This window comes from Acomys russatus, chromosome 26, assembly GCF_903995435.1.
Source record: "Acomys russatus chromosome 26, mAcoRus1.1, whole genome shotgun sequence".
NCBI classification, from domain to species: domain Eukaryota; kingdom Metazoa; phylum Chordata; class Mammalia; order Rodentia; family Muridae; genus Acomys; species Acomys russatus.
Genome location: NC_067162.1, coordinates 50,354,392 through 50,381,122, shown reverse-complemented (window position 1 = coordinate 50,381,122; position 26,731 = coordinate 50,354,392). Strand labels below are relative to the sequence as shown.

The following is a 26,731-nucleotide window of genomic DNA, read 5'->3' as shown; positions in this document are numbered from 1 at the left end:
TGACCACCTCCACTGACAATGTCGGGAGGGCAAAGGCCCTCAGGTCAGAAAGTCTTTCTCGAGGGCATAGATGGATGGTTGGCACATTATGTTTTTCACTCTACAGGAGGGCATGGCACAGTCGTTGCTCTGACCTTCCAAGTTGGTGTCCAGCGAGGAAGGTGCCTGGTACCTGCTCCCCTCCTGGGCACCAAGGAAACAGGCAAGGGCTGGCAGCACATGGTCCTTGTCACAGGCCCAGGGAGGCGGGGACGTTCTCAATGGAGCAGTGTGTGGGCTTTGTGGCAGGGCAGGGCATGCCTGGCACTTGGCTTGGACACTGTGGGGTTGTGCAGGAGAGTCCTGGCTTGCCCAGTCACTGCGAGGAGCAGGTGAGGTGGAGCATGGTCGTCCAGAGTCTCCATGGGTACCTGGGCAAAGGAAAACCAAGACGGACAGACAATGTACAATGAGCAGACAGACCTCTGAAGCGATGAGGGAAGAGAAAAAGTGACGAGTACTCAACTAGATGGTGGGGTTACCTAGAGCCTCAAGACTGTGATTACACAAGCCTTTCACAGCCACCACAGGGCGTCTTCCTTAGTGAAAATATGACATTAGACCAGAAAGGGTGTTTTGCTCTATGAAATTCTCCCAGCCATGTTCACCGAGCCCCCTCATAGCTAGGATGTCAGACATGAGCCACTGTGCCTGGCTCAAATAGCTTTACATAGCCACAGCTTCAGAGAACCCTTGTATGACGGTAATCTAACTACCTTCACATACAGAAGAAACAAGGCACAGACGTACCTGTAACTGTACGGTTGCCTTTTTTTTTTTTTTTTTTTTTAGCACAGCCCTACCTAACTACAGGAGAGGTGATGCAGCTTATCAGTACACAGACGTGTTACAGAGATGTGGCCAAGGTCACATTCAGCAAACCTGAGATGTGGCCAAGGTCACATTCAGCAAACCTGAGCACCAGCTTCTACACGGTTAGCTGTGACACCATCATGACCTGGGTGCCTGTGTGTGTGTGTGTGTGTGTGTGTGTGTGTGTGTGTGTGTGTGTGTGTGTGTGTGTACCCCAGATGTTTCCACCTATTTTCAGAGATAGGGTCCCTCACTGATTTGGCTAGACAGGTTGGCCAGCAAGCCCCAGGCATCTGCCTGTCTCCATCCTCAATGCTGTGATTACAGGTGTGCACCACCACGCCCAATATTTTTTTTCTTTTTCTTTTTTCTTTTTTTTTTTATTAACTTATTCTTGTTACATCTCAATGTTTATCCCATCCCTTGTATCCTCCCATTCCTCCCCTCCCCCGTTTTCCCATTATTCCCACGCCCAATATTTTGATGTGCATTCTGGGGGTTGAAATCAGGTTGCGTTATGTGCACAGAAAGCATTTTATTCACTGACCTGTCTCCCCAGCCTTAGAGATGCCACCTGGATCCTCACAGGTAGTTACACTAAAATAAGTTCATATGGGCAGGCCCCAGTGTCTTCTGACCATGACACACTCATAAGAACCGCCGTGTCGGGACACAGAGAGACCGTGTGAACAAGCCCAGCAGAGACATCTCAGAAAGACCCAGTCCTACCAACACCCTTGCCTTGGACTTCTACCCGCAGGACAGTGAGAGAAATAGGGTCTAGTGTTTAAGTCACTACGGCTGCAGCTTTGTCACACACCAACCACCAACCACACACAGGTGACAAGGACCTCAGTCCGGGCCCAGCACAGCACGTTACAACAGCATCCCAGGGAGGCCTGAAGACAGCTTCTGGTCAGCATTAGGGTGAGAGGGTTAGAATCAGGGTTTAGAGCCAAGACTTAGGTTTAGGGTTAGGATTGGGTTTTATGTGTGAATTAGAGGTTACTGTTTACTGTTAGGGTTTAGGGTTAGAGTTAGGTGTTTAGTGTTTAGTGTTAGTATTTAGGGCTAGAGTTTAGGGTTAGTTAGGTGTTTAGCGTTAGTGTTAGTGTTAGGGTTAGAGTTAGTTTTTAGTGTTAGAGTTAGGTGTTTAGTGTTTAGTGTTAGTGTTACTGTTTAGGGTTAGCGTTTAGGGTTAGAGTTAGGCGTTTAGCGTTAGTGCTAGGGTTAAGGTTGGTGTCCGCATTGGGGTGAGAAGTTTAGGGATGGGGTTAGATGGCTGTGGCTCGGGGCTGTGGTCAGCTATTCTGCCCTCTATTTGTTGGCACATGGGCCTGTGACCCATCTCTGTGGCCAGACCCTGGTCCCGAGTGTCACCCATCACTTGCTTTGTACCTACATGATCTTACAGTCTGAAGCTGCTGGATCCTAATCAGGCCCTCTCTTCAGAGTCTACGCTCTGGTGACATTAAAATTATAAAGGCTCACACAGTGTCAAGTTATTAACAGAAATCACTAGAAAAAGAGGAGGAACCGCTTGTCCAGCCCACATTCCCCAGCCTCCCCAGTGCCATAGCACCGGTACCGGGCTGTTGCTACCTACTTGGAGACTGTGAGGGGGTCTCTTCAGACCCTGGCTGCACACAGTGGTATTCTTTGTCTTCTCCAGTGGCACCGGCTGGCAGGTTCTCCCCTGTTTGCTCCGGGAGAGCAGGTGATGTGCTTCTCAGCACGCCACAGTCAGTCTTAACTCTTGGCCCAGGGGTGAGTTCACAGCTTCTTTCTGGGGCGACAGAACAGGAATCTGGATTGAGCATTCCTGAGACCACAAGAGACCCGGGTGCTCCCCAAAGAGGGCTCCTCCTCACCAGCCTGCAGCAGACACTTCGTGGAGAGAGAAGGCTTCGAGGAAAGGTGGGTGGCACTTGGCAGCAGGACAGCAGGATCATCATCACTGGGTGTCTTGCCTGCAGGCAGCTGATTCAGGAGTGGGCCGGTGCTCTCTTGGCACCTAGGGACCCGTTGGAGGATGCCTTCTTGCTTCTTTTCCTCTTTGGGTGATGGCTTTTTGGGGCCTGCGCTCCGTGTAGCCTCCTTACATCCAGTCCCAAAGCCAGTGATGCCAGCAGCACCCCACACTCACACAGAGCCGACTCCGTCTTCTTCCTCGGCATGGGCGCACCCATATTGTTCATCGAGGAGCCCTTAGGGGATTCTGCCTCCCGATTCTCAGCAACGACTGAGTGTTCTCCCTGGCTGTCTTTGCAAAGAGGAAGAGCAGCAGAGGCCTGGCCAGGGGACTTCATTTGTCCATCAGGGACAAGGCCTGGCTCCTCACACGGTCCTAAGCAGAGATACAGGTGTAAGCACCGTAGAACTATTGTGTAGCAAACACCAGCACTGAGCCTGTACTGACACCCTGGACTCCATGAGGTACCACACTACAGCAAAACACGCAGAAGCCTTTCAGTGAGAGAACTCTGGTGGGAAGAGCCCCGAGCCCTGGGATGCAGGCTCCCAAAGGTTGTATGGAAGTTACCGGTACTTCCTGCCCTTCAGGGAAGTGTTCATCAGCATTGATGACAGAAATTAGTGTGGGGACACACACACACACACACACACACACACACACACACACACACACACACCACTGTATAAGATGCACATATTTTATTGCTTTGCCAAAGTGCACAGCCCCTGTCCACTGCTCAGTTTGCACACAAGACTGCTACATAGCACGTCAAGAGTTCTCAGGTCGCAAAACCTAAGCCAGCGACAACTAAGACACCCAAGTTCTTGGCCAACCTGGCACAAAATCCAAAGTCCTGAGGTGGCGCCAGAAAGCTGCATTGTGACAGACCCGATCAGAAGCTGGGGCTAGCGCAATGGGTGTGTAGGGAGGTGATTTCTCCAGAGAGGCCAGAGTCCCACGGAGGTCACCAAGTTCACTGGCTAAGGAGGGGGGTGAGGCTCTCCTGTAGGTGTGAGGCAACTGCAACCTCCTTGTGCTGGGCTCAAGGTAAGACACAACAGACCTGCCCTGTTTCCTGTGTGGTGATCTCCGACACATAACCTCACTCCCATGAGGACGGCCATGCTCTCCAAGATAGTGGGCGGGACTTCTCTCTACACACCTGCCTTTCCCCTGAGGACCTCTGCTCACACGCAGCCCCGGTCCCTCCACTAATTTTCCTTGCTTATTGAAGGGACCCCTCAAGAGGAGGGGACATGGGGGTGAGTTCTAGTTTTACTGAAACATTTCCATGTTGTCACAGTATTAAAAAGGCTGTTGTGAGTGCTCGGGTGTAAATGGCCGGGTTCTTTTTGCTAATAGCCATCCTGAAGGCCTTCAGTAATTTCCCTTCTTGAACTCATTCTACACAGACTATAGTATAACCCCAGCTCATCCTTAGTCCGTAAGCTGCCATTCCAAACTCATCTGGCCTACATGGCTGAGTGGAGTGCTAGATTTTCTGGTAAGATCTAGTAAGCTATGAACTCTATGTCCCCAAACACGTGGAGCCCACTTTCGTAGCGCCAAGAAGTCCCACGGGCTTACGTGAAGGACCTGACGCTACCTTTCAGCAGACTTGAGGGCCACGTGAGATGATTCAGAGCCCTCAGGAGCTAAGAACAGCCCAGCCTCCCACCTCCTGAGGCACAGTTACCTGGCTGGCCCACAAACAGTGAAGCCAAGGGTGTGGTTTTCTGACTTTTTATTAACAGAGACGACCAAGGGCTGTGGCCATCTGAGAGAGGTCTGACCCTGTGAGAGAAAGACATTTGTGTTCACACAATAAAACTGCAGAAGACCCCATGTTAGCAGACACATGTTAGCAATAAATGCTTTGGTATGATCATGTGTGTATGTGTGTGTGTGTGTGCACATGTGTGCACATGTGTGTGTCTGTGCTTGTGCACATGTGTGTGTCTGTGTGTGCGCATGGTTACTTGTGTGTGGTGAGTGTATGTATGTGCATGTGTGTTTCTCCACCTCTGTGCCCTGCACGTGGAGGGCAGAGGCTGATGTTCCATCTCTTCCTCAATTGCTCTCTATTTACGTTGTATCAAGGCAGAGTCTCTACCTAGTCTGCCTCGGGTGGCAAAGCTGGTTTGCCCTAGAGATCCCTTGTCTCTTCCCCTCAAGGGTTTAAGATTACCCTGGGCTGCCATACCTGCCCAGCATTTGCAAGTGTTGGACATGGGACTCTACTCTTCCTGCTTACCAGACAAGCACTTTCTCCACTGAGCATCTCAGTCCAGCGGCTGAGTTTTTAAAAGTGCAAAGAGGACACCTTTGTGCTTTTTGAATTTTTGAAGGCCTCACAAAGTACAAATAAAACTGTTAACATTTTAGATCCTTTTGTGACAAATGTATGCGTGCAAACCAAATGCATGTCTGGTGCCCACAGTGGCCAGAAGAGGGAGACACATCCCCTGGAGTTAGAGGCGGCTGTGAGCCATCAGGTTGGTGCTGGGAGTAAAACCCGGGTCCTCTAAAGGACTGAACAACACAAATTATACTTGATACATGAAGATGTCAAATTACTTACTGAATAGTCATGTCATACAGTCAGCCCAACACGCTGCAGAACACTGAGGCAACACCCAGGGGTCTCTGCGTCAGTCTAACTGCAGCCTGGACACAGGCAGGCTCTACTATCCCAGGCCATGCCAGGCGCCCCCTCCTCACACACTTACCGCTCTTGGCCTTCCGGTCTTCCCTTCGCTTGAATGGAGCTCGGTCCCCACGTGCAGCCTTTCTTCCGGAAATTCCTCTTCACATCCTCAAAGTCCTCTTGCCGGAAGACCGCGTTCCTTCCCCGGGTTTTATTGCTCTCATCCGAAGTTACTGCACAGGAAAAGCACTGTCACACACTGACTTTACTAAAAAGTCCGAGAATCCATTCTGCTCTGCATGGAGTGAAGGCGCCTGACAGACCAGTGAGAACAACTCACTCACCCACCTTGGAACACTGCTTTTTGTATTCATAAGGAATTTTTTTTAAGTAGCAAAAAGACTAGAAAAAAAAGGAATAGACTGAGAGTGTAGAGACAGGGGAATCCCCAGCAGATCACCATCCATGTGGTCTGGGGACCTGTCTCAAAGGAGATGACAGGAGAGGACCCTCCTCCCGCCTCCACAGTCTCTGAGGCACACGCGTGCAGGCACTCGAACACATGCATGGACACACACTGTACAGACACACAGAGATTACTAAAGAAACTACAAACCACACATTCCTTTGAAACTGTGTAACTAGTATTGAGCTTGGTGGCGCACGCCATTTAATTCCAGCACTTGAGAGGCAGAGGCAGGTGGATCTCTGTGAGCTCAAGGCCAGCCTGGTCTACAATAAATGTAAAATAAATTTTTAAGACTTGTGTAGTTATCTATGTGTACATGGAAGGGAAAATCTCATGAAGACAGACATCAAACTATGCATCCAACATCTGCCTTTTAAAACAGGACTTTTGTAAACAGGAAAACATATCTTCTTTATATTGTTTGTAAAGTGCTCAAAGCATGTTCAAGTTCCTGATTAGGGTCAGGGTTAGGGGTTAGAGTTAGGGTCAGGGTCAGGGGTTAGGGTTAGGGTTAGGGTCAGGGTCAGGGTCAGGGGTTAGAGTTAGGGTCAGGGGTTAGGGTCAGGGTCAGGGGCTAGAGTTAGGGTCAGGGGTTAGGGGTTAGGGTTAGGGTCAGGGTCAGGGGTTAGGGTCAGGGTCAGGGGTTAGAGTTAGGGTCAGGGGTTAGGATCAGGGTCAGGGGTTAGAGTTAGGGTCAGGGCCAGGGGTTAGGGTTAGGGTCAGGGGTTAGGGTCAGGGTCAGGGGTTAGAGTTAGGGTCAGGGTCAGGGGTTAGGGTTAGGGTCAGGGGTTAGGGTCAGGGTCAGGGGTTAGAGTTAGGGTCAGGGTCAGGGGTTAGGGTTAGGGTCAGGGTCAGGGGTTAGGGTCAGGGTCAGGGTCAGAGGTTAGGGTTAGTGTTAGCGTTAGGATTACTTTTCTGGGGTTAGGTCTTAGGCCTCCTGTACCTAACAAGTGCTCTACCACTGAGCTATATCCCCAGTCACCTCAGCAGAAGGCAGAGATGCTGTCTAGTGTGGCAGTGTCTTTGAGATAACCTGGACTCCTGGTTCCAGGTCCCCACTGCATTGACACAATGTCACATTTATACTGGAGTATGAAAAAAATGTCCTAAAAAGCCAAGACCAACTTCTTTGTGTTTTGTTGTTGCTATTGTTTTGGGTGTTTTGTTTTGGTTTGGTTTTGGTTGTTTCTTCTATTCTTTCAGACAGGGTCTCCTATAGCTCAGGCTGGTCTTGAACTCGATATATAGCTGAGGCTGCCCTCAATTTTCCCCCTTCCACACCAAGTGCTGGGGCTGCAGAAGCGTGCCATTACGTCTGGCCCCAAGGCCAGCTTTTATTTCCAAATCTTCACTGCCATGTGTTCACCATCCCCCACCCACGCAGACCACTGTGATAGCACAGCCACTCAGTGTGGCCGTGGCAGGCATGGCCCTGACGAAGAGGAAGGCTACTGCGCCATGGACGAGAGCTCACACTGGATAGCTCGAAGGCGGGGGAGCATCACGGGGCTGCTGGGTGGGCTGCAGAGTCTGCTGTCCGAGCTCCGGCGCCTGTCCAAGGTTGGGGAAGCCTGCACCGTGATCTTGTGCTGGAAATCTGAGAAAGAAAGAGCCAACTCTTCAGGGATATACCATCACCTTCCTCACTGTCTTTTTACAGTCATAGCCAGCACTGTCAACTAGGCAGAGACTCTTCCAGGCATGTCAGGGCTAATCTCTGGGCCTGTTTCTCAGGATGGCCCTGTATCACTTCTCAAAGACTCAAAGGCGGGCACAAGGAGGTATGTGCTCATTTCTCTCCGCTCCTGGCTGTGGATGTGGCCAGCTGCTCTGCACTCCTGCCGTGAGCTCCCTGCAGTGATGGCTGGCCACCTGCTAATGCGAGTCTCAGCATCGCCTTTGTCAGGGTGCTCTTACGACAGCACAGATAGTTCATACGGGGTGGTTTCATTTCTGTAGATGTCGTAGGCTGGGAACAGGGCTAGGACGTGGCAGAATAAGTGACCATGTTGGCTCATTCTGGAACTCCAGGCATCACTGTCTCTTCCATAAAGTACAAGAATACACTGCAGGGTATGTTGTGTGTGGTGGCTTGAGTGGTAAATGTGCCCCCCGAAAGCTCTAGGCATTTGAATACCTGGCCCTCAGTTGGTGGGGCTGTCTGGATGGTTTGGGAGGGATGTCCCTGTTAGAGGCTATATGTCACTGGAGGAGGGCTTTGAGAGTGGAGTGTCAGCTGGGCGGTGGTGGCGCACGCCTTTAATCCCAGCACCCGGGAGGCAGAGGCAGGCGGATCTCTGAGTTCGAGGCCAGCCTGGTCTACAAAGCAAGTCCAGGACACCCAGGGCTAAGCATAGAAAGCCTGTCTTGAAAAAAAAAACAAAATAAAGCAACAACAAAAAGAAGGTGGGCTGTTGTTCCACCTCTCTATCTTTGAAGAGTGGGGCTTGGCTGGAAAGATTTCACTCTTCCAACACTGGATCTTCCCACCCGAGTTCTTGGTCGTTTCCCACCCCAAGTTTAGGGACTCATAAACATATAACGGTGGCAATACATGCAGGCCAGAACACGAAGATTAACAAAGGCAGAAACAGGGGCTAATGTATACTGGCTTTCCAGCCCGCCTTCTCCTTTATATTCAGATGCCCATCGCAGCACTCACTGCTGAGAGCCAAATATTCCGGAGAAGTGACGTCACACAACTTCCGTCTCACATGTCATCCATGAATGTTCTCCACATCAATCAATGCGTCAGGGCCAGGGTTGGCAAGCGTTTGTGCACTCACTCACTCACAAAACCGTTCATCCACACCTTGAAATGTTACCTCCCGACGGCACAGACCTGAGGGCAGGCTGATGCGGTGGCCATCTTTGAGCCTCAGACGGCCTCTCCTGAACCTCCCCTTCCTCTTCTTCACATGTGGTGCCTCCTGGCTCAGCTGGAAGATGAGGACGTTCAACTCTCGCTCCAGCACGTCGATCTCCCGCTCTGCCAGCTGCTGTTCTCGGCGTCTGAGCAGCAGTTCCTGGGATCTCTGCTGCAGGGCTGCTCGGCTCAGCTCCTCCTCCCTGGACCTGAGCTCCTGCAAAGTTAGGACCCCGGAAGTTCAGCACGGGCTTCCTGTACCGCTCCCCGCCCCCAGCCCTTCACAGTGAGCTCACTGTGCCCAAGATGGCCCGAGCTGCCGATCACCCAGCCTGTTATTAACCATGGGGGACACCAACGCCAGCTCCCTTCTCCTCTGTTCATCCCCGACAGGGAAAGGCCTCCCTCACTCATGTTCACACCTGAGGTTATCGTGGCTTTATGTTCACCTCTGGCTTTCATGAGCATGTGACACATCTGTTCTCAACCTGTGGGTCGCAACCCCTTCGGGTCACATACCAGACATCCTGCGTCTTGAATATTTACGTTATGAGTCATAACAGCAGCAGAATTACAGTTATGAAGTAGCAATGAAGTAATTTTATGGTTGGGGGGCGGTCACCACAACATGAGGTGCTGTATCACAGGGTCTCAGTGTTAGGAAGGCTGAGACCCACTGAACTGACATGTAAGTCACACACCAACACTCGTCAACAAAGAACAGCTGTGAGTAACCTGATTTATCTGCTCACGTTTTGAGACCCAGTCTATGTAGCTCAGGCTAGCCTCAAGCTAAGATGGAGTGCCGAGCAGTGACCGTCAGGCTGCACTCTCTTATGTTGTGCAATGCTGGGTGTCGGCAGCAGGAGCTGCAGAGATACAACCACCCCAAACATTTTTCCTCATAGAGAAGAGACCACGTTAGAGAGGTGAAGAGACAGTTTAAAAATTTGCAGGACTCTCAGGGGTTTTGTTGTTGTTGTTGTTGTTGTTGTTTTTGTTTTTTTTTTTTAGCTCTTGAGCATGGCGAATCACAAGTGTGTGTTAGTCACAGGCTCTGGTTTTTGAGGTTCTGGGATGGAAGCCGGGGCTTTGGGAGTGCCGGTGGCAGTGTGCCCTCTACCACCTAGGTTTCAAAATAAATCTCCAATTACAACTCAATGCAGAAAGGATGACGCTCATAGTTACATGTTACATACATGTACAGTTCTTAATCCTTTAGGGGAAAACCAAGATCCCTGCAAAATGTTAAACCATCTCTTCACTTCTCTTACGTGTTCACTTTTTTTAAATCTGGAAAGATTTTTAAAGATAGGGCCTTGTGTAGCCCAGGCTGGCCCCGAGCTTCTGTTTCTCCTGCCTTTGCGTCTTGAGTGCAAAGGTGCAGATGACCTGGCCAGCAGCTTGGGAGGCAGAGGCAGGCGGATCTCTGTGAGTTCGAGGCCAGCCTGGTCTACAAAGCCAGTCCAGGACAGTCAAGGCTGCACAGAGAACCCTGTCTTGGAAAAAAAAAAAAAAACCTACAAAGAGGGAAGGGTCTTTCAAATTATATGTTTTCAGTACTCTTTATTCTTAGTCTGAAACAAAGCCAGCATTAATTAACAGGGACACATGGCCCGGGTGGCACTGCACAGTGAGACCACCCCGGCTGGCGTCCCCTTGGCCTGGGTGGCACTGTGCAGTGAGACCGCCCCGGCTGGCGTCCCCTTGGCCTGGGTGGCACTGCGCAGTGAGACCACCCCGGCTGGCGTCCCCTTGGCCTGGGTGGCACTGCACAGTGAGACCGCCCCGGCTGGCGTCCCCTTGGCCTGGGTGGCACTGAGCAGTGAGACCGCCCCGGCTGGCGTCCCCTTGGCCTGGGTGGCACTGCGTAGTGAGACCGCCCCGGCTGACATCCCCTTGGCCTGGGTGGCACTGCGCAGTGAGACCGCCCCGGCTGGCGTCCCCTTGGCCTGGGTGGCACTGCGCAGTGAGACCACCCCGGCTGGCGTCCCTGTGGACCGGGTGGCACTGTGCAGTGAGACCGCCCCGGCTGGCATCCCTGTGGACCGGGTGGCACTGCGCAGTGAGACCGCCCCAGCTGGCGTCCCTGTGGCCCGGGTGGCACTGTGCCGTGAGACCGCCCCGGCTGGCGTCCCCTTGGCCTGGGTGGCACTGTGCAGTGAGACCACCCCGGCTGGCGTCCCCGTGGCCCAGGTGGCACTGCACACCACACACTCTCACCTTCTCCTTGGTTCGCAGCTCGTTGAACATGTTCTGAATCTCCAGTTTCCAGTCTTCCTGCATGGAGTGGAAGGACTCCTGGGGCATCTCGGTCACCACGGCCTCCTCAATCGCCGTCAGCTGCTGGAGAATGAAGGCAAACGAGGGCCGGATGTGAGGGTCCTGTTCCCAGCACTCTGCGACAAACGAGAGTCACATTACTCTCTCCTCTCACTACAGCTGTATCTCCAAGAAGGCTGCCTGTCGCCCTAAACCAGGAGACCCCGTCTGCAGAGCTGACTGCTGAAGATCCTACGTGCATATCCATGAGCACCCAAGTGCCCCGTGTCCCCAACACTCGTGTCAGAGGTGACAGATTCACAACGAGATGGATGGGCTTGTGTTGGTCCATGGATGCAAGGGTTTTTTTTTTGTGCTGAGGCCTAGCTGCTGTGCCAGAAGCCCAATACTCAAGGAACTGAGGCAGGAGGATTGCTTTGAGTTAGTTCCCAGGCCAGCCTGAGCTAATAGGAGACCCTGTTCTAATAATAATAATAATAATAATAATAATAATAATAGTAGTAGTAGTAGTAGTAATAATAATAATAATAATAATAATAATAATAATAATAATATTTCTGACATGTGTCACTGCACCTAGCTTAATATTTCCTTTGCTTTTTCAATTTTATACATTTATTTATTTATCAATCAATCAATCAATCAATCGCCGTGTGTGTGTGTGTGTGTGTGTGTGTGTGTGTGTGTATGTGCGCGCGCATGCGCGCATGCATGCGTGCTCAGGGTATCAGGGGAGCACCAATGGGCATCTGGTCTCTTCCAGCACGCAGAAATCAAACTCAGCCTGTGAGCCCTGGTGGCAAATGCCTTTATTAGCCAAGCCACCTCAACAGCACCCACACTGCTTTTTAAAAAAATAAGAATATCGTATCTGTCCCTGTTAAGAACTTTCCTTGGCCCCCAGACTCTCTAGATCAGGGCTGAACAACACCTTTCATGAGCTTTGCAAACGGCTCAGGGCAGGTGGACGGGATGGGCAGTGTGAGCTTGTTGACGGCCACCCCGTACGCCACAGCCAGTCCATCGATGCCTCGGTAAGGGACCTCTCCTGTGAGCAGCTCCCACAGCAGCACTCCATAGCTGGAAAGCAAAGTTCCCATTAGTGACTTGGGCTCGCCCTTTGCATCCTCCCCCACGCCGTCAGCCGACTGCCAATGGGATCAGCATTTCCAGCTGACCCAAGGCAGCTCTACCCCAGAATAGCTGGATTACGGTGCTGCACATCTGCAACCCCAGCACTCAGGAGACTGAGGCAGAGGGATTAAGAGTTCCAGCCTAGTCTGGGCTACACAGTGCGATCCTGTCTCACAGAAGTCCCCAGAAAGGAGCTGGAGAGATGGCTCAGCAGTTAAAGGGTCACTAGAGGACTCTGGTCCTATTCCCAGCACCAACTTAACAGCTCACAGCTGTCTCCAACTCCAGTCCTAGGACATCCAGTGCCCTCTTCTGGCCTCCCCAGGTACTGCATACATGTGGTGCACAGACACACAGTCAGGCAAAACATCCACACACAGAATTTCTTTTTAATCCTCCACTAGATGACAGAATCACACACACTTGGGCTGAGCTTTTGTGTCGCTCGGGGCTACACTCTCAAGCCCTGGGCTAACAGGATCATCCTCTACACACCACTGAGCCTGCACAGCTGACATTCTTGTTGCTGTTGTTGGTTTTTCTTTTTTTTTTTTTTTTTTTTTTTTTAATTTAGTGCATGTCCACGTGAGCACCATGGTTGCAAGCTGAGGTCAGAGGATGACTTTCTCTGGTGGGAGGCTGTTCTCCACTTCTGCCAGCTGAGTCTCGAGGACTGAATTCAGGGTGCCAGGCTTGGCAGCAAGGGCCTCTGCCCACTGAACCACCTCTCAGGCCCCAGCCATCTGTTACTGTCACCGGCCTCGCATCTCTCCTTCTCTCCTAACCGGCAACTTCTAATGAAAATTCAGATCATCAGGTTTTGCACAACTGAAACCAAAGTACAGGTGGGTTTCGGAGTTGTGTCTGCTCTGGCCGCATTTGGAGGTTCTAAAGCGTGTGCTCCCCCAACTCCAGCTTGTAACTACAGGAGGATGGCAGACACACAGCGAGGGGCCTAGGCTTGGGGCATGACGTTCAATATAAAATCAATTTATGGGGAAGGTAGCAGATTTTTTTTAAACCCCTGACAGATTAATTTCTTAAAAGATAGCCGAGTTCCCTTCTGTAGCTTGTTTTCATCCGGACAGAGAGTCCCCATGATAAACTCCATGAAAAGATCATTGCTGCTTTATAAAATGCGCATGCTCAGCCTCTGCCCTCAGAGGGTCTGACTCGCTAAGCCATGGAAGGGAAAGCTCTTAGGGTTCCCCATGGTCCCCGGGATGCTACAGAGTCTTTGTCTCAATATATAAGTTACAAGTAGAGAGGTCCTGAGTTCAATTCACGGCAACCACACGGTGTCACACCAATCTATAATGAGATCTGATGCCGTCTTCTGGCATGTAGATGTACATGCAGATAGAGCATTCATATACATAAAATAAATAAATAAAAATTAAAAATTAACAAAAGAGAATCCCTTTTCAATGTCATTTTCCCCCATAAATTATGGCTTTTTCATGCCCTTTTGTTTTTGGCTAGTCCTCCCCCTGCCCCCTTCAGTCCTCCACTGTCTCTTCCTCTCCCGTGGATGGAAATGTCTGAAACCCTGAGCCAAAAATAAAGCTTTCTCCTTCAAGACGTGACCCCAGACCCTGTTACCATGGGACACAACGCGCTGAGCAGCAACCTCCACCACCACGTCTGAGTCAGCTGCCCTCGCATGCACGCACTTTGCTGTTCGAGGCAGGACCACGAAGCCCTGCCGACTCCAAAGAACAAATGCAGCAGCAGCAGCAGCAGCAACAATGCAGCAGCAGCAAGCCACTGCAGCTCCAACCAAAGACGGGTGCTCACCTCCAGATGTCGCTGCCCTTGGAGAACAGGGAGGACCTGATGACCTCCGGGGCCATCCAGGCATAGGTCCCCGCCGCACTCATCCTGGTGGTCCTGTGCCACTCCCTCGCCAGCCCAAAGTCTGTGATCTTCAGTGTCTTGTTGCAAACATTGTCATGCTCGATCCTCTCCAGCAGCAAAACTGCAGGGGAAAGGGCGGGAGGGACGTGGGCACACGGCCCGACCCCCCAGCCAATTGCTTATAAGTCCTCTACTGCTTTGCTTCATAGTCTTAATAGCAAAACCCTTTCCATTAAAAAAAAAAAGAAGAAGAGGAAGAAGAAGAAACCTCTGACCACAGATACTTGCGTATGACACACACAGTGGTTGTATTCACACCCGCCTCCCACCACCCTCCCTCTATCTTTGATCTTCACACCAGGGACAGGACCTGGAGCTCTCCGAATCCTAGTGGGTGCTCTACCACTAAGCTACATGCCTAGCCCTCTAAAATGGCATCTGAAACACCATCTTGTTTGGGTAGCCAAGGCCTGCATCAAAACATGCCCAGGTTTTATTGTGACTACATTGCTCACATTGTGCCCACGGCTCTAAGGACAGCTCCCTCCAGGCACACCCTCTGCTCTTCTTCTGACGTGCGCCATGACTCCCCCACCCCTTGTCTCCTGGATACAGGCCACCCAGTATGACCCCAAAACCCATGGGGGAGGCCCTCCTTCCCCTGGGATGATTTCCATGAGATTTGCTTCTGAAATGAGGTCACTCATGGGTGGCCGTCTGTCCATGATGCCTGGGCTGACAACACTGAGAACCCCAACTCACCCTATAATGGGGCCTTCTTAGCCTGGCACAACCCAGACAGACAGATAAGAGCAGAAGGGGCCTCTTTGTCACTTCTGTATTACCTGCTGTATTTCACCAGGATGTCACAGACCTGAGGCTGACAAGGAAACCCAGCCCCAGCTTCAAACAAAAAGAATAATTTTGGAGGTGGCGGGGGCGGGGGCAGGGTGAGTATAATTTTAAAGTGCAGTTTTCATTGTACTGTGAAATGTAAACATAAGATTATCAACTCGTTTAGATTAAATAAATTTTAAAAAATACAATCACATGGTAGCTACCAGAGTCAAGAACATATTTGCATTCTGCCACTTTTATTTAACTTATAGCAGTTTGCAGCCATGGCCAGGTAAAGTTTTAAGATAATCTTCCAGCATGGTGCAGCTGAGGTAGAAAGTTAATGATTCTTAGGGTCAAGAGCCTTTTTACCAGGATGTCTCAGAGAAGACCAGTTATCAAAGTCAACACGACTAGAAAAATAAATGTTTCACTCCAAGAAACTCCTTCCTCATCAAAGCAGAGTGTCTTTCCTGCTGAGTGCACAGGAGATTGCCGCCAATAGATGACATATTAACATAACTCCTTATCAAGGACCAATGTCTGCAGAACTCTCACAGACGTCTGAGTCCATGGAGATAATTAGTGAGATACCAGGACTTCATGAAGTTGGAAATTCAGAGGGCAGGCTGCCCCGCTCAGCCCACACCTGCTGGTGCCTGCCCGTCCCCTCTGCTTTTCTACCTCCTGCCTAACACTTCCCTGTGCAACTACACATAAAACTCAACTAGAGAAACTCAGTCCCCCAAGCCCCCAGAGCAACACTATACTCTGTATGCCTCAACATAAGCTGGGCTAGCCTTCACCAATGCTGGGCTAGCCTTCACCAATGCTATAGCATCCATTCTAACAGTAAAGATACCAATGCTGTCAGTCAGCCATCTCCCACTGAGCAGAGCTGTTTCCACACATTGCAGCCCTTCTCCTGCCAGCCAGCCAGGGAAGAATTAAAACTTCCAGTTTACAGATTAAAAAATGTAACCCAAGATGCCAGGGCTGTAAGCAGAGGTGTCCCTGGGCACTGGCTGGCTTTGTGTATCAACTTGACACAAGCTAGAGTCATCAGAGAGGAAGGAGCCTCAGTTGAGGAAACGCCTCCATGAGATCCAGCTGTGTGGCATTTTCTCAATTAGTGAACAATTGATCAATGAGGGAGGGCCCAGGCCGTTGTGGGTGGGGCCGTCCCTGGGTTGCTGGTCCTGGGCTCTATAAGAAAGCAGGCTGAGCAAGGCATGGGGAGCAAGCCAGTAAGCAGCACCCTCCATGGCCTCTGCATCAGCTCCTGCCTCCAGGTTCCAGGCCTGCTTGAGAGACTGTCCTGACCTCCTTCAGTGATGGACAGCAATATGGAGGTGTGAGCCAAATGAACCCTTTCCTCCCCAACTTGCTTTTCGGTCACAGTGTTTTTGCAGCAGTGATACAAGCCTAACCAAAACGCCCTGCATGGAGGATCTCTCACATTCTCCATCCCTGCGCTGCTGTTACCAGGGAGGCAACAGCCAAAACCTCATGCTGACTAGATGCCTGCTTGAATAGCTCTTCCCTGGAAGCTAAAGCCCATTTTTGTTCTTTTGAATTTTAAGAACGATTAATTCCCTATTTAAAAACACATGTGGTCCCCAGTCCTTGAAGTGGGTGCTCCTAACCACAGAAACAAACGCAAATGATTTGTGTCTTCACCAGCTCCTGTTCCGCCCTGCCACGCCCACACTGTGCTATCTTTATTTGCAAGGAATAATGATCCCTCTATAAAGGCCCAGGGATGAAAAGACCTCGAAGTTCTATAAATCTGATTTTTTCAGGCATTCTCTCTCTCTCTCTCCTCTCCTCTCTCTCTCTCTCCTCTCCTCTCTCTCTCTCTCTCTCTCTCTCTCTCTCTCTCTCACACACACACACACACACACACACACACACACACACACACACACACACACACAGAACCAGGTGTTTCAGCACTTGGTCCCGAGCTGCTGGCACTGTTTTGGAAGGTTGTAGAACCTTTAGGAGGTGGAGCCTGGCTGGAGAAAAAAAGTAACAGTGGGCGGGGCCTCTAGGGTATCGCTGGCCCCACTTCCGGTTCACACTCTGCTTTCTTGACTAAGTGCAGAAAGTGACCTGACCGGTTGCCCCCCCACTCCTGTCTGTGCCTCCATCATGGAGGGGTTGGTCTGTCCTCTGTACTGTGAGCCAAAATAAACCCTTCATCCCTCAGGAGTCTTATCGGGAATTGGCCACAAACAATGAGAAAAATCACCAATGCAGAAGGCACAGCAGCAGCATTGACCGTGGACCTCAGAATGTGCCTAGTCCCCAGATCCGCACCCTTGCGAAGGCCAGAGCATGGATTCCACAACCCAGGAGAGCAGCTGACAGGGAGAACTGGGCCCTGGCGGAGCTTCCTTCCTAAGTGGGCGGGAGCCCGGCCTGCGCAATTGTTAGCAACTGTCCTGCCAGGGACCAAAGTTCCCCTAGCAACTGGCACCTCGCACTCCACAATCAACACAAAGCAAGCTAAAATAACACCTCAGCGCCAGCCATAGGCCCGGCCTCCATGAAAGGCCCATTGTGTGGGACTCGGCTTCCAACTGGCATGGCAGAATTCCTGAAATTCCTTATCTTTTGGGCAATGTGACCGAAACCACAACGTGCCACCTCAGCGGGTAAATTAGGCCTGGGCCCTCCCTCCACGTCCCCAAGGGTTTCGGGCGCATACTTCCACTTCCGGTCCCTAGGCTTTGCATAGGGTAGGACCAGAGTCACACACCTAGCGGGTGGGCTTCCTGGCCTGGGAAAGCTTCCTCTCCTCATCGGCTGAGCCTTTGAGAAACTTCTCTGAGGCTGCAGGCGGCACTCTCCGCCCTGCTCTGTCGGCTCCGTTCCTCAGTACCTGGCCTTGCCTTGGCTGCCCACCCAGCCCTGAGATGGAGAATCCCCCAGCATCTCTGAAGTCTCCCTGGCGTGCAGGGTAATTAAAAAAAAAAAAAAATTACAGCATACCCACTCTGTCTTTCTCCAACATTTATGGGGTCACTGAATCCAGACTCCATTCTGTGAGACAGATGGGTTTTAATTAATCTTTAACTAGGATTGTATTGTTAAAAAAAAAAAAAAAAAAGCCAGCGCGTGGAAAACAGGGAATAAAGTAGAGAATACTTACAAGCATCACTGCTCTCCACCCAGGGTCACAAGGTCACCTTGTGAATGTCCATATTGCATACAATAGGGCGCACTGGGTATGGAGCAGAAGCGAACTGTCCAAGTTTAACGATGCCGAGTTGGCGTTTCTTCTGAGCTCCTCAATCCACCTCCCTCGTCGCCCCTCACCTCTGAGCCATGGAGGCCCGAATCTCAGCCCCGGCTTTCAAGTCTATTTGCCACCTTTGGACACTGGTCTGCCCAGCTTGTTCTTGTATTCTCCACGAGAGCTACCCCACCTCACCCTCCCCGCCCCCCACCTCCTAACAATTCTGCTATCTAAAGTCATTGTGAAATTTAAAACAAAAACAAAAGCCACAGCTTTGTCTCCGTGTTCTCACCTCCCAGAGCTTGCTCACTGGGTGAATGCTCACCACCTTATAGCAAGCCGGGGGGGCCTGAACCCCTCCACGGACCCCGAGCCACCATCTTTGGGCTCCTCACCGGATCCTGCTTCCGTATAGAAGAATGTGTAGGAACCCCTTCCCGGGGGCCTTCCCTCCCACATGACTGGAAGGTTCTTTCTTTCTTCTGAAGATTTTGTTTTATGTGTAAGTGCTTTGCCTGCATGTACACAGGTGTACCATGTGCCTGCAGTGCCTCGGAGGCCAAACAGAAGGTCAGGTCCCCTGGAACTGCGGCTGCCACCTTGTGGGCGCTGGGAGCATAGCAGCTGGATCTGGCAATTCTCAAGTACTTCCTGTTGTCTTTGTTGGGTGAACTGAGTAACCGGATAACCAACTGTGTGGGGGAGGAGTGGTCTGAAGGAAGAGAAATTAGCACGAGCTCTTGGCCTTCAATCACCTCCAAGCGTGAAACCATTCACCTGTGCTGTCTGGAGGAAGGGTCACACCTGTTCCCAGAGGCAGAGCCAGGCAGGTGTGTGAATCCAGCCCCTAGAGCCAGGACGCCCCAGCCCTACCCTTGCTGGCCTACAGAAGCCCTCCACCCCCGCTTGCTTCACCCCCCCCCCACCCCGCCTCCCCAGCTATTTCTGCCTCTGTCTTCTCTTCTCACAAGATCTACAGAGCACGGCGGAGGACCGCCGGCTTTTCTGACTCCCCTCCCTCCCTTACTCAATCTGAGTCCCAAATTTTCACTCCAACCAGGGCCCTCTGCATGTGATCTCAAACTGCTGTTGGTGATGTTCACGGACCCAAAACCATACACGGGACAATGTGAGGCCACGCACAGCACAGCTGCATTCAAACCAGCCCTGCCGTCCCAAGTGAAAGCTTCGCAGGGGCTCTCTCCTCACCCCCACAGCAGCTTCCTGCCAGGAACCTGACAAAGGCTCGCTGGCCGCCGCCCACAAGAGCAGGCTTCTTTGCTTCACTTCCTCAAGACTCTGGACTTTCCTAAGAACCCATGTCTGGAGGACAATCGGCCGCTGCTGCTCAACACTGACAAAAGCTCGTCCTTTTTATTTTCCTTGAGACGGTCTGACTTTGTAGCCCAGGCTAGCTGTCTACTAGCCTGCACTAGCATGCCCAGATTTCTTACTGTCTTACTCTGGATGGCCCAGGCTAACATGGAATTCACCATGGAGCTCATGGTGGTCTCGAACTCCCAGCAATCCTCCTGCCTCAGCTTCTCATGTTAATACTCCAAGCATGAGCTCACCACACCGGACTCTCATCATCCTTCCGACCTGAGCACTTAAGCTAAGCATCATTCACCAAGCAACAGATTTAGTGTCTGTCTGATGCACTAGGGGAGGAACTTGTTTCACTTTGTCCACTACAGAGAACCAAGAGCCCGAAGGGACTCCAGACACCTAATATATGGGTTATTGTCAATCAATAAACGTGTGTGTGTGTGTGTGTGTGTGTGTGTGTGTGTGTGTGTGAGTGTGTGTGTGAGTGTGTGTGTGAGAGAGTGTGTGAGTGTGTATGTGAGTGTGTGTGAGGGTGTGTGTGAGTGTGTGTGAGGGTGTGTGTGAGTGTGTGTGAGTGTGTGTGTGTGTGTATGAATGAGTGAGTGAGTGAATGGGCTTTCTAAGTACAGAAGACAGACATGGAAAGAAAACCAAGACACAGTTAACTAAATAGACCCCCACCACCACCACCACCCACCACCACCAAATCACTCCCAAACCAATTCCATGAGACAGGCCTTCACAACAGTATTCCGTTGTCATGAAAACTGTTCACAGCTCATGGCATGAGAACTCGACACGGAAGTTTCCATAAGCTCAGTAAGTTAACAGTGGGGACACCTATACAAAGTAGGCTGGGGGCTGGCAGAGCAGTTCCATCAATAAAGCACCCTCAGGTGACAGACCCTCAGAAAATAAAACCAAGGTGAGGAGATGCCAGACCACATATCACACACACACACACACACACACACACACACACACACACACACACCCCACTTAAAAGAAAATAGGACTGGGGAGATGGCTCAGGGGTTAAGAGCACTGGCTGCTCTTCCAAGGACTCAGGTTTGGTTTCCAGCATCTACATGGCTACTCACAGCATCTGTAACTCCAGTTTTATGAGTCTGATGTCCTCCTCTGCCACTAGTGGGCACCAGGCATGTTCCTGGTAAGCAGACATACATGCAGGCAAAATATTCAAACATATAAAATAATTAATATATTCTGAGTCTCAAGAGAATTAAAAAGAAAATCCAAATGTACAGTGATTTGTTCATAAATTATCAACAAAGTGTGTGAAGCTGATGCCTGAGGGTCACGTTTTTACTGCTGCTGTTCAGTAATCCCTGACTCTACCATCATAAAGCAGACAATGCCATCTTGTTCCTCAGCTCCCTGTGCGTGCACACCCTTGTGAAGCACCAAGGTGATTGACACTGCCACACCGGGAGCATTCCACAACCCGTCCCGGCCTTTCCATCCAGCCACACCTGTAACGCTCACTGCTCCTCCCAAAATGCCATTTGCCTCCACAGCAATGTTTACCAACTGCCTTTGAAGTGTTAAGAACTGTGGAACAGATTTCCCCACAGGACTTGAGTCAGCCTCCAAGAAAGGAACTCTGTACACAATACCACAAGTCAGGGTGCTCTGTAGCTGACCAGGAGATGGCTCAGGTGGTGCAGTGCTTGCCTGGCGTGCAGGAAAACCCTAGGCTCCATCCCACTCTGTGGTGACACATGCTTGCAATCCCAGCACTCAGGAAGTAGAGACGGATCTGAGATTCAAGGTCATCCTGTGTACCTAAGAGGTGAGGCCAGCCTGCTACACAACCAGACTCCATCTCAAAAGCAAAACAAAATAAAACCAGGCCTGAGTGACCCTAAGTTAATGCCCTGGCCTTTCAGAGTCTGGTAAGGTTAAACATTCACAGCCAGTGTGAGCAAGCAAGGACCCACCGCACCACGTGTCTCAGGCCCCACCCCGAGACCCCTGAAAGCTGTTTCCAATGAGACAGCAATGGCAGCCGTCACTCACTTCACACCACCTTCTGCCCATTGGCTAGTCACTGAAAACATGAGTCAGGGCGGCGGTGTAGCCTAGTGGTCGAGCACTTGCTAGTCCTGCGTTCCATCCCCAGCAATAAAACATATATACACATATTATTACATATACTAAATATATTATATAGATATATATTTTACATATATGAAATAAATAACAAAAATCAGAGCACATCATCAGTTCTGGGCACAAAACGCTCCCAGGATGCCAGGCAGAGACATAAGAGTGTCCTGAGCGCACAGGTATTGGCACAGTCGAGCTCTCCACCCAGGCTGCTTCCTGTAGGCCCTGCTCTGAGAAGGTTCATTCTCCTCCACCACCAGCCCCTCTCTCACCTGCTTGGTTACCTGGCAGACATGCAACAATTACCCGGCGTGAACGCCAGCCCTTCCTCATCGTACGCTGATGAGCAGAGACGCTGTCATCCACCTTGCCTTGCCACAGTGTCCCTGTGACCCAGAAAGAGCCAGAAATGGTTTAAAATGCATCCTGGAGCCAAGGTGTTTCATTTTGCTTTTTGACCCTCTCTGAACGAATACGTAGTTGGTCGCTGGCTCGGACTCATTCCAGCAGCTCTGGAGGCTGAGGTTCCAAAGCTCAGGGCTTGCTTGGCTATGGAGTTCTTCAGGTACCTGACCATGTCTCCTAATGAAAACAGTAAAGAAGTCGGAGGATGGAGCACAGGGGCTGCTTGCCAAGTTTCTGGTGAGACCCTGGGCTCCGTCCTTAGTACTGGGGCAGGGAGAATTCTCAAGGCTCCTCAGAACTGCCTCTTCCACTCTCCAGCAGGGCACAAGCACACAGCTCTGTGCTGTGCTGTGCTTGCCCTGTGCTGTGCTGTGCTTGTTCTGTGCTGTGCTGTGCTTGCTCTGTGCTGTGCTGTGCTCCCAGCATTTTTTTACCTCAGGAAGCTCAACACCTGCAGCTTGGGGGTTGCAGGGTGGGTGGTTCAGCAGGAGATGTGCCTGCTGTGCATAAGGACCAGCGTTTGATCTCCCAGAACCCACATGACAAACCAGGCATGGCAGCACGTGTTTATGATCCAGGGCTGGGAGCTGGAGTCAGCAGGACCCCTGGGCCAGCAGATGGCCAGCAAGCCTAGCTAAATGGGGCAAGACCCTGTCTCAAAGACAAGGCAGACAGCATCCTGAGGAATGACACCTGAGGGTGACCTCTGGCCTACACACACACACACACACATACACACACACACACACACACACACACACACACACACACAAGTTTGTAACCATCAGTCAGCAAAGGGCAAAAGCTTGTCTCAGCCATTGTGCTTCACACAGACAAGTCCCCAGGAAGTAGTAAGACTTAGAACGCACGAGAGAAGAAAAAAACCTGTCAAAAGGCGTAGAATCTCCAACAAATTCTAACATTTGTTAAGCAGTCACGCTGCTGGCTGAGGGTGGAAGTCCTCTCCTGCTCCTCACTGTCATTGGTGACTGCACAGGCAAATAAGCCCCATACTGACCCAAAGCTCTGTCTGCAGTCAGTAACTCTGCAGCAACTACTGCCGGCAGCAAAAAAACGCCGTCAAACAGGTGCGGGAGCCGTGTCACTACACCCCACAGTCAGAACAAGGAGGTACAGCCTCGCGCATCAGATGGAATCCCAAAATACCTCATGCATTCACTAAACAGAATGCACACTGAGGCGGAGCCTTGTGCAGCTCGTCCTGCTCTGAACACAGTAGGCCACAGTCATTCAAATATCCCGCCTTGTTCTAACTAATTGGTACTTGAGGTGAAGTCAGAACAAACCCTTGGCCAAGCTACCATCTAGCCAAACCAGTTCATTTTGAGTGACTTAAAATAAAATAAAAATTTAAGTGTTTTAGTTTTGGGGACAAAAATCTCATACAGCCCAAGATGGCTTTAACCTCAGTATGTACCCCTGGACTGTCGATCCTCCAGCCTTCACCTTCACAGTACAGGGATCCGGATCGATTTGTCACCATGCCCACTTTCTGGGGTGCTGAAGATGCGGGGAGCCCTGTGCTAAAAACACACACTAGGAACTGGGCTACATCTACAGCTTGCAATGGTAACATTCTAAAATAAAGGAAAACTTGACTCTCTTTAAAGAATTATTCATGCCCTAGGAAATTTGGCTCCTTGTTCCAAAGGTGAAAAGATCTCAAAAGGCTAAAGGTAGGAGTCTCTAAAGGAATCCTCCCAGACACACAGCAGCTAGCGTTGGCTGGGATAAGGGAAACCATTTACTAGTCTTACTTTAAAAACTATTTAAAATAGTTTACAAAGTACTAAGGACATCTTTTAAAAAGAGCCAGCTTTTATGTGGAAACATGTAAGCAAGGATTCCCATGCCGTCCTGTGCTTTATGCACACACTAGCAAACACGCACTGACGTGTGGCGTGGCCCTCACAGGCACTGAGCTGCTGAACTGTACTAGGTCAGGGATTCTGTCTCAGCACCAGAGCGACGAAAAGCCCTGAGGTGTCCTCTGGTCTCCCGCACGTGTGCGTGAAAAGCCCGTCCACCAAACCAGACTGGGTACAAACACAAAAGCAGCAGCTTTGGCCTTGGACCTCTGTGTAAGGACGGGATGGGTCTTGGCAGGATTAACTTGCAGAATGCCAGGTTCTGTGTTGTCGTGAAGATCCTGCAGAGGAGGGGCTGGCAAGGGTGCACTGCTCCCCTCCCCACCCCCTTCTGTAGAGGCCTCCAGCAGTCTGGTTTGCAGGACAAACGGAGGGCTTGCCTTGCTCTGTGGGCAGCAGGCTACACACAGCTGCTCTCCGGATCTCAGACGTTAGGAAACAAGAGGGGACTGATAGCAGAACTATTAAGCATGAAGCGCTTACATAAATAAACCCCTTATTGCAGCTGCCTCAGCTAGAGAAGGGCTTGACCTGCAAGCCCAACGGCAGGACCTGAGCTCCATCCTCAGAAACCTCACAGAAAGCCGGGCCTGGCAGCACACTCCGTGGAGAGGCCCAGACTCCTGATCCCATGGAGGGGCTCCACACGCCAGCTACCTAGCCACATCCTCTGATTCCAGAAGAGTGAGAAACTCTGTCTCAACGTTTAAAAAAAAAAAAAAGGCATAGGGCAGCTAAGGAAGAACACTGAAGCTCTCAAGCAGGCCTTCACATGCAGGAACACCCTACCCGCCAACCCTCCCACGTGTGCACTTGGACATAAAAGAAAGACATGCAGTACGTTACGTGGGCAGAATCCTTAAAGCAAATCACTCCGGGGTCTTCCACACGGTCATCTGGAGTGCTGAGACACAGGGCGGCTTGCCCAGGCCATCACTGCAGCAGCTGAGACTTAAATTAGGTAGGCTGAGGGCAGGGCTTGGGTCATCCAATGCTCACACGTGGGTACCACATTCCAAGCATTCATAACGGAAGAGAACGCTTTAACTTTCAAGTACATTTCCGAACTGAAGAACCATGGCAGCAAAATAGAATCTGTGCACGCTTATGAGGAGAGTAACGCTCACCGACCTGGTTATTATCTTTTGGCACTTAGAGGACACTGACGCCCTTCCGCTAGCTCCTGTCCTGGCAGGTTTCTGAGGGTTGAGGGGCGGTGCGCATGCGCATTAGCTCCGGCTGGCTCCAGTTCTTGCGAGAGATCCCATCTCACTGTAGGGGTGGGAAGACCCTCAGTGGAGAAGAAGCAACTTCAAACTGCGAACCCTCTAGCTCTCGTGGACGGCAAATGTTGTCAGCGTTTGTGCTTAGACCGGATTCAGCTCCTTGCTAACATCTGGAAAATCCAATCTGACTTGTAGATAAGGTAACTGACAGCAGCCTGATACTTAAAGTTTGCAGTACTGTACCGGGGTCAGTGCCTTTTCTCAGCCCAAATGGGCGCTTCCGATTTACAGAAAGATTCCTCCAAACAAATAAGGACGTATTTCATAGGCATCTGAACATCTGATCGGTAAGGTTTGGGGAAAGACGACTTGGGGGCGGAGTTCAGCAGCACAGTGCTGCTTGGAAGGCAAGAAGCCCACCGTTTGCAGCGCCGCGCACCAGGAGAAAGGAATTAGAAACTTTAATAAGAACGCTTGTAACGTGGAAGGAAATGAGGAGGAGAGTTAAAATCCGGCCACCAGGCTAAACATACTCCGTTAGGGCCAGGGCTGGCAAAGACCTGAGCTAATGTACTGGGAGACCTACACAGATATACACCCACTGCCTACACCCCACTGCCTAGAGTTGCCGCAGGTCCAGAGTGTAACAAGAATTTATATGCAAGCGCCTGTTCTTGTCTTTTAAAGGGATGCAGAGGGTAGTAACACCAGAGTGAGCACGAACAGCCCTAAAGCAAGTTAACCAGAGACAGTCATCCGGCTCTCAGAGTCCAGGAAGACACCTGTTTGCTCTCGGCACCATGTTCCCTAGGAACTAGCCTCACTTACTGTTGCTGGACTTGAGGTCGCGGTGCAGGATGGGCACCACCGCCTCCTCGTGCAGGTAGAGCATGCCGCGGGCGATCTGCACCGCCCAGTTGACCAGAACCTGCGGGGGTATGCGGCGTGAGCGGCGCGGTCCCGGCGCTCGGGGATCCGGTGCGGAGGCCGCCAGCGCGCGGTTGAGCGCCCCGCCGCGCGCGAACTCCAGCACCAGGCAGAGGTGCGGCTTGCCGAAGGCACACAACACCCGCAGCTGGATGATGTTGGGGTGCCGCAGCATAGCGAAGAGCCGCGCCTCGCGCCGGACACTCTCGGCCACGCCGCCGCGTCCTGCTCAGGTCCCGCGCGCGGCCTTCACCGCCACCTCCGGGCCCTGCCAGTGGCACGGTACACCTGGCCGAAGCCGCCTGCGCCGATCAGCTCCTTGAGCTCCAGGCGCTCGAAGTCCACGTGCACCGGCGAGCAGGGCCGCGGCGGGGGCGGCGCGGGGCGGTGCACGGGGCCACACGGCGCCACGTAGCTGGCGGGAAAGATACCCAGGCCGCCGCTGCACGTTGGCCGGCCCACCAGCCCTCGGCGCCCGACACCGCGGCGTCCTGGGACAGCACCTTCACTATCGTGGGCCGCGCCTCAGGCTCAGCTCGTCCTTCGCTCCGCGCTTCGTAGTCGTAAAGCCGGCCCACAATCCCGGAGGACGAGCTCCCCGAGTCTCCCCGGCCCGGGACAGCGGCGTGTCAATTGTGCCCTCGGCTCCAGGCAGCGCCAT

General features: G+C 51.5%; 1 protein-coding gene across 1 annotated transcript; it reads right to left on the bottom strand.

The window, feature by feature from the left end:
- LOC127209565 (mitogen-activated protein kinase kinase kinase 21-like) lies at positions 1-26,731 on the bottom strand. Its single transcript, XM_051169255.1, is given in 15 exon segments — positions 1-410; positions 2,459-2,678; positions 2,680-2,924; positions 2,927-3,199; positions 4,524-4,621; positions 5,557-5,707; positions 7,418-7,540; positions 8,786-9,026; positions 11,033-11,208; positions 12,024-12,172; positions 14,024-14,204; positions 25,972-26,346; positions 26,349-26,517; positions 26,520-26,689; positions 26,692-26,731. Coding segments are annotated over 15 exon segments (2,982 nt in total). The 3' UTR covers positions 1-39.